This window comes from Hydra vulgaris, chromosome 13, assembly GCF_038396675.1.
Source record: "Hydra vulgaris chromosome 13, alternate assembly HydraT2T_AEP".
Lineage (NCBI taxonomy): Eukaryota > Metazoa > Cnidaria > Hydrozoa > Anthoathecata > Hydridae > Hydra > Hydra vulgaris.
The window spans coordinates 22,844,344-22,853,048 of NC_088932.1; the positions used below are offsets into that span (position 1 = coordinate 22,844,344).

Below are 8,705 nucleotides of genomic sequence, written 5' to 3' on the forward strand. Positions count from 1 at the left end.
TTATATGTGTTTGTCACACATTGGCCTGAAATACTTCTAATACCAAAAAACTATAAATACATAATAATCATATAATATTAATATAACAATATGGGTGACAGAATCACCAATTTATGTCTATAAATATCTCTCTATATCACATTTTTGATATTTTTTTTTAAATCAGGTACTGTTTCAGATAAATTAAAAATTGCACGAGTCTCACCTATTTTAAATCTGATGATGATACAAATACTTTAAATTACAGGCCAATTGGTTCTGCCATGCTTTTCAAAGTTACTCGCACGCATAATGTATAATAGGCTTAACAGCTACTAAACGGTAAGCAACATGTTGTTCAACAAGCAATTTGATTTTAAAAAAAATCAATCAACTGATCACGCTTTGACCGAGCATGTAATCCATGTAATAAATGCCTGCAATGATGATTGCTTGACATTAGGAGTTTTTATTGATTTGTCTAAGGCCTTGACACCGTCAACCATGTCATTCTTCTTAAAAAACTTGAAAATTATGGGGAAAAAACCCAATAAATTACTATGGTTTAAAGAATATTTATCAAGCAGAAAACAGTTAATACGATTTGAAACAGTTAAAACGTCTAAAAAATCTATTGACAAGTGGGGTTCAAGGCTCGATTTTAGGATTGCTATTATTTTCACTTTATATAAATGATTTATCTTTTATATCAAACTTATTAAATTTTATTTTATTTGCGAATGACTCCAACCTGTTTTTTTCACATAGGGATATTAAAACGCTTTTTACAGTGGTTAATGAAGAGTTAAACAAAGTAAACGAATGGTTTACATGTAATAAACTATCGCTTAACGTAACAAAATTTAAGCATATACTATTTCATAAACAAAATAAAACAGATAATCTTTCCCTAAATTTACCTGATCTGAAAATAAATAAAATAAATATTATTAGACAAACATCTGTAAACTTCTTAGGTGTTATTTTAGATGAAAATTTATCTTGGAAGACTCATATAAGCTCTCTGGAAAGAAAACTTTCTAGAAATATTGCAATAATGTATAAAGCAAAACCGTTCTTAAACATTAGGTCTTTAAAAAATTTATATTTTTCTTTTATACATCGTTATTTAACTTACAGAAATATTGTATGGGCCTGCACAAATTACACAAAGTTGAAAAAAATTTATTTGAAACAAAAAAATGCTTGCGGAATTGTATTTGGAGCAACAAGAAATGTGCCTTGCGAGACACTTCTAAGTAAGCTTGGATCATTAAACGCGTACAAAATTAATATATACCTAGTATAAATTAATATATACCTTGAAACAAAAAAATGCTTGCGGAATTGTATTTGGAGCAACAAGAAATGTGCCTTGCGAGACACTTCTAAGTAAGCTTGGATCATTAAACGCGTACAAAATTAATATATACCTAGTATAAATTAATATATACCTTGAAACAAAAAAATGCTTGCGGAATTGTATTTGGAGCAACAAGAAATGTGCCTTGCGAGACACTTCTAAGTAAGCTTGGGTCATTAAACGCGTACAAAATTAATATATACCTAGTATAAATTAATATATACCTTGAAACAAAAAAATGCTTGCGGAATTGTATTTGGAGCAACAAGAAATGTGCCTTGCGAGACACTTCTAAGTAAGCTTGGATCATTAAACGCGTACAAAATTAATATATACCTAGTCTTACAATTCATGCATAAAATAAAAAACGAACAATCTCCAACAATATTTAATCAATATTTTAGTAAAATAAGTCATAAATACCCCACCAGATTTTCAGAAAAATTTTTGTAAGTGCAATATTTAATCTTAAAGTCATTTTCTTATTCTATTCACTTTGGGGACCTTTTTTTATGAAAAAGTTTTAAACAAATTGTTCATATTAAAAAACAAAAACTTCCGTAATTCAAAGCCAATTTAAAATATTATTTAGTAAATATGGATTTTAATATTCTAAATATTGCCAGTCTTTTTTAAGTTATCAAATCAAATTTTTAATGATACATTAACTTAAACAACTTGAACATGCTAACTACCAAAAAAACTAAAAATAAGAAGAAAATCAACTATTATTATTAAGAATATCAATGTCTTTATCACACTTCTTTAAAAATGTTTACTTATGAATATTTAGTCTCTTAGTTTAAAAAGTTTTATTTTTTTGTTTCCTTTAATCTAAATTATCTTATATTTATTTTATTTTTGACACTTTTATATATTTCATGTTGTTGTGGATGAACTTTATTCATTTTATTATAAAAACGACAATACGAGACAATATGTATATATGTGTATGTGTTTATGTGTATATACACATATATATTCCCTCTAAAAAATGAAGCGTTGGTTTGATGTTGATCAACGTTGATTTTGCGTTGACATTAGCTATCAACGGCGATCAACTATAGATGGATGTTGTAGTAACGGCAATATTATCAACAGCAAATGAACGTATTTACAAACATAGAGCGTTCGTTGATTTTCTGTTGAGAAAAAGCAAATTTATTGAGCCGTTTACTAACAGTAATTTTTTTGTTATTTTTGGTGGTAATAAAACGTTTGTTTAAATTTTAATTATATTACGGTATGAAATGAATATAAACTTTATTGAAAAACATATATTTTATTAAGTAATTATATTTTCAGTTCTTGAATAAAGGTTATCCTAATGAAATTAGGGTAGTTCTTTAACTATTTGAGGGTAATAGAACATCGTAATATAAGTATTTTAACAACTTAACATATAAAAGTCACAACTTAGCAGCAATTTGGCTTATTAATGCTTATTATAATAACATTACTATTATCATAGCAAATTAGTAATGTTTATGAATGCAAGTATTTGCCTGATAAATTCTGACTGCAAACTTAAATCATTTAGTACAAAATGCAATTTAAATTGGTTTTTTCTGTATAAGAATAATAATTCGTTTATTGTTTTTTTTTTTGTTTTTTTTTGTGATGTAATGAAATAAAGATAATAATGCTTAAATGTGGCAGAAGCCCATACATGAGAGAATTTATGAAAGAAAAACAAGATACTGAAAAAAGAATAAAATATCTCCTTGTAGAGTGCAATATTGTTGGTAGATGGAATTGTGTTCATCTAGATCCAGATATTCAAAAGATTTTAAAGTTTCTAAAGGTGTGCACAGCGATATATTGATGTTTTCAATCACTTCGCCTGAAAATAAATTTTGTTTAAGTAAAGTTGAATCTAATTATGGTGATGTTGGCGACATTGCTGTTGAAAATAGTTTATACAGTAGTATTGATACTCTAACTTCAACAAAAGATTTTTTATATGAGTGGTCATTAGAATACTGTATAAAAGATGATGCTTTAAATGCACTTTTATTTCACTTAAATAAATTTACTCCATCTATACCAAAATGCAGGCAGACATTACAAAAATCTCTTCAAAAAGTTAATGTTTTATATGTCAGTGGAGGCGATTATATATATCTTGGAGTTGAAAGTGCAATTGATTATTATATATCAACAGTTGGAAATAAGGAAAAGCTTGATCTAGTTGTAAGTATTGATGGTGCACCTATGTACAATAGTAAAAACCCTTCCATTTGGCCTATACTAATTACAATTAACAGAAAAAGACCACATGCTGTTGCAATTTGGCATGGTCAGGGAAAACCAAACAATTTGGATGAGTACTTTAAAGATTTTATTCTTGAAATGAAAAAATTGCAAATTAATGGGTATAAACAGCTGCAGGTGACTATTAAAGCTTTTGTTTGTGATGCGCCTGCAAGAGCATTTGTTAAATGCATTATAGGGCATAGTGGCTACCATAGCTGTGAAAGATGTATTGCAGTTGGCGCACAAAAAGATGGTGTAAGATTATTGAAAACAACTGCTTTACTTTGTACTGACATGGCTTTTAAAAATAATTTGTATAAAAAAGAAGGTCACCAACTAGAAAGTCTTTCTCTGTTTGTTCAGTTAAGTTTCCCAATGGTAACTGGATTTCCATTGGACTATATGCACCTTGTATGTCTTGGGGTAGTTAAAAAACCTCTAATTAACTGGTGTAAAAGTCCCCAATGTATTAGAATAATTCAATCTGTTAAAGACAGTATTTCAAATGAACTCATAAATTTACAAAGTTATACACCATCCAATTTTCAATGTAGACCACATTCTTTAAATGAACTTGAGAAGTGGAAAAGCAACAGAGTTTCAATTCTTTCTGCTTTATGCTGGGCCTGTTGTTTTAAAAAGGAAAAATAAATAAAACTAGCTATGACTTATTTATTTCTCTTTCAATTGCTATGCGCATACTGCTTTCTGATAAAATGGTGAAAAATGAATTGTAAGTGGCATATGCTAAACAGTTGCTTATATGGTTTGTTAGAGAAGTACAAATTTTGTATGGGGAGATCTTTGTAACATACAATGTTCATACCAGGATTCATTTAGCTGATGATTGTATTAACTTTGGGGAGAGATTTGATCATCTATCAGCTTTTCTTTTTGAAAACTTTTTGGGTCAAATTAAAAAAATGGTGCAAAAATCACATAGGACTGTTGCCCATATAGTGAATCAACTAGATGAGAGAAAATAGTTGGATATTTTTCTTAGAGAAAGGAATGGTAAAGAAATTTCTGTCCTAGTGGTAAATAAAATCACATCAAATCTACAAGGCAAAGTTTATTTCATTGACGACAAAGGGTTTATTTTAGTAGAAGAGGTTTTGGTAGATTTTGTAAAATGCAAGGCTCTAAATCCTCATTCAGTTCGAAAGTTTTTTCCTGATTGTTCTGAAACATCTTATTTACACGTTTGTTATGTAAATTCATTAGTTAACCTAAAAACAATTTTTCTGAAAAAAAAGAACTTTTGAAAAAAGGCTTGATGATATCTGTTCAAAAAGGTGGTTATGCTTTTTTTCTGCTTAGACATTGTGATATTCCTTATGATCACTGATTTCTTGAATTAAAAACACAAAATTTGATTATACTTGCAGCCCATCAAGTTTTAAAGAATGTCTGTGCATGTGTCATTTTGTAAAATTTGTTATAAATTTGTCAAATATATAGTTTATTGAATAATTTTAAAGTGAGTTGAATGCATTTGAATTTATAAATTTTTTGTGTGAAACAAATACCTGGTATGTTTATAGAAATAATAAAATATTTACGCTGGTGTTTTAAATTAATAAATCTAAAAAGCGTTTTACAAAGTTCATTGTTTTTATTCTTTAATGTATTTTTAATTTTATTTTGTAACTTATATAAGATTGTTTAAAATTAAATTGCACCAGAATATTAAAATGTCAAGTTAAATGAAAAATGGTGGGAATTGCTTCTGGCCACCATTTAAAAGTTCCGCTGCAATTTGTAAAGCTGTCACAACCTTGCAGGCACCAACCTCTTATTGGAAGAAATACTCAGCTAGGATTTTATACACTACAGGTTTGCATATTAATATAAAAAAATGTAAAATAATTGAATTAAATACTGAACTGTATGTTTTGACCAGGGCACTGGAGAGGATAAACATTAGCTGGTGCAAATTTATTTTGGGACCCCCTTTACAATATGACTATTCTCTCATTTAATATTACTTATTTTAAATCCAATATTCCAACAGGCATTTGTTTAAATTATATGTTTTGAATGTCTTTAGAATGTTTAAAGAAGATTTCCAACGATTAAAAAAAGTTTTTTTAATCGTTGAGAAAAACATTTTTATTTTGGAGTCTTTATAAAAAAAAGGTTTTTTAACAATGTTTTTAGTTTTTGTTTTAAACTTTTAGTTTTTTTTTTAAACTTTTAGTGTTTTTTAAAAACTAAAAAAATTCATTAATTTTTTAGTTTTTAAAAAACACTAAAAGTCACCCCGTTCTCATAGGGCCTGCTTTTGCCGCAAACATTTCAATTACATTTTCATTAGATATTGATAAATGATTTTACGTACATAGATTTGTGTTTAGATTTTTATGAAGAAGCTCAGTCACACTTAAAAAAAGCAGCAGATACTTCAAATATTGATACTGACACCGCAGAGAAAAAAGGGACAAAGCGAAAGTAAGTTTCACTAAAATTAGTTTTTAATAAATAAAAAATTTTGCAATGAAGAGTTACACAAATCATGCACTTTTTTTGTTTAAAAAGTAAAGTTTATATTAAAGGAGAAATACGGCAATGACATTCTGTGAAAGTGATGAAGGTATTGTGGTCGGTGATGAAGGACTATACGGAAGACATTATTTTGATAGTTCAAATAGCCAAAGAACATCTAATGTGATTCCAAATATAGTAGGTTAACTATTTTTGTAAAAGTAAAATAATGGTTTGTTAAAATAAACATGCTTTTTTTTTTACTGAATTATAGATGTTTTTAAATCGATATCAACTCCCCATTTGCACAGTGAAATAGCATGCTTTTCAGTTGCTGAAAATAACATTTACTTCTCGAAAGAAACTAATCTATCTCAAGGGAAAATGATGTTGTCTTCAAATATATTGGTAAAAAAAAGTCCTAATGTTGCTTTTGTTCTAATAAAAATCTGTGTGTGTGTGCAGTAAAAAAATTAATAGAAATTAGAACTATATGTTATTGAATATAATTTTGTTGACAAATATTTTATAAATATATGTTTGTTGACAAGTTTAAATAAAAATCACTATAGAATGTTTAAAAATTTTGTTAAATTTTTGTATGTATAATTTATCTACACCTAGGTAGAAAATGGCTCTAAAAATTGTGTTTTGGATAAAGAGGATAGCAGAGAAAGATATTTATCTTGCCAGGGTAAATTTAAGAATGTACATTTCAATGTGTTAATCAAAGTTTTACTTATTTTTTCCATTTAGGTAATTTTTCATGGTTTACAATTTTTTAAAAAATATTGTACATATATAATAATAATATTATTTATTTTAATACATTTTTTTTTTTAAGATTTTCAAAAAGTTGCGTTGAGTTGGATGGCAAAAATAGATAAAAAGGTACTACTGTTGCTTTTTATTTTAATATCAAGGATTACATATAGTCCCCACAAATTTTCAAAATTTTGAATCAAATCAGAAAAGTAATTCAAGAATCAATTTTACAAATCCGTGTATTGAAATCAAGATAATTTCATTCATATAGAATGAACATAATATGTATTCTGACCCTTAAGTAATTTTTATTTTTTTAATAAAAGATGAGTTCTCTTAGTCGTTGTGGAGGTAATACTCCATATAAATCGGCTTTTGCTTTTGGAAAGTTGTTGATGAGCGAGGACGCTGGGGCTTGTTTTAATGGTTCTGGTGGTTCATTGAAGATAAATTTTAAAACATACACCCTGTATCATATGATAGTGGGTAAGAATGGTTTTATGCATTTTTTTAGATTTTTTTTTTTTTACAGGAAATATATTTTGTTTGTCCCAGTCAGTCATTTATGTAACTGTTTGCTATAATTTCTGCAGCTTGATTTTTTTCAAATTTGATTTGAATTTTTGATTTAGATGCGAAAAATTTGCGAATGTCACTCAGGCATTTCGAAATTTTTATCGCAATCAGGAACACGACTCAATCGAAAAGTTTTAAAAATGAATAATGCTGCAAACGCTAAATAAATTGTTTGAAAATGTAAATTTTATGGTAAAATTCAATAAAAAACTTTCTTACTTAACGCAGTGCCTACTTTCTTTCATTATTCTTTTGAGTTAGCTTTGAATTGCTCTATCAATAAATTTTTTGCTAAATCCTTTATTTACATCCTGTTTCTTACAAAATAAATAAAGATTTGAGCAATATGCATAAATTTTATATTCAAATATTTTATATATATACATACATAATATATATATATAAATTATAAATTAGTAGAAGACACATCAAAAATAATGAGTTTTTTTATTGATAAGAGCATTTCTGATGAGTCTTTCTATTGATGAAACACAGTGTTAAATGAAAAAAAATTTTGTGAAGTGGTTTCCTACTAATTTATAATTGCTCTGTTCTTTTAAGAACATTGAGCACTCTATTTTGTAGAATGCATTTTAAAGTTGTTTAAATATATATATATAAATATATATAGTTCGTAAATTGTTGATATATATTTTTTTGATATATACATCAAAAAGCGATATCAAAATGCCGTCGGCTATTATAAAAATCAGTGTTGAATCACCAGAATAAATGTTTTTTGATTAAACGTTGAAAAGCAACATTCGATCAACGTTTTTTGTAAACACCAAATCAACGTTGATAAGTGGCTAACATTTTGGACAAAAAATCAATATGGAATCAATGTTGACGAGAAACATTTAATCAACATCAAATCCACGCCTCATTTTTTAGCGGGTTTATACATTTTATATCTTTCTTAATTAAGTTTACTTTGAATTTTTTAGTACTTTCTTGTTTCTTAACTTCTTATGCTTGACGTTTTGTAAAGATTTTTTAATATTTTACGGAATTGTAAAATGCGATTGTCATGGGGCTCGGTGATAAGGCTAATTGATGCCTTCTTCTTGCTCCAGACATTTCCTTTTGTTATATTTGTACGTTGTATATATTCTTAACGGCGAAATAAATGAAACTACTACTACTACTTTTAAATATCTGTGTGGTTTTGGCACAGTCTACAGGTTCCATTTACCTCGCTCCCTGAATATCCTCCCACAAAAAACAAAAGTAAAAAAAAATCGTATTTCTTTAAGAGATGTTAAACTAACAAGAAAGTGGT

At 27.5% G+C, this 8,705-nt stretch overlaps 1 protein-coding gene across 2 annotated transcripts; it reads left to right on the top strand.

Moving 5' to 3' along the window:
• Positions 1-2,384: 2,384 nt before the first annotated feature.
• LOC136089405 (uncharacterized) lies at positions 2,385-7,646 on the top strand. 2 transcript variants are annotated; one of them, XM_065815374.1, is made up of 8 exons: positions 2,385-5,434; positions 5,956-6,049; positions 6,154-6,280; positions 6,357-6,490; positions 6,707-6,838; positions 6,927-6,973; positions 7,174-7,333; positions 7,480-7,646. In XM_065815374.1, the coding sequence occupies exon 1, from the start codon at positions 3,092-3,094 to the stop codon at positions 4,247-4,249; it is 1,158 nt and encodes a 385-aa protein (XP_065671446.1). In that variant the 5' UTR covers positions 2,385-3,091; the 3' UTR covers positions 4,250-5,434; positions 5,956-6,049; positions 6,154-6,280; positions 6,357-6,490; positions 6,707-6,838; positions 6,927-6,973; positions 7,174-7,333; positions 7,480-7,646. The 2 variants fall into 2 exon arrangements, with proteins under 2 accessions (XP_065671446.1, XP_065671445.1); XM_065815373.1 differs by having other exon boundaries at positions 6,707-6,776.
• Positions 7,647-8,705: the final 1,059 nt, after the last annotated feature.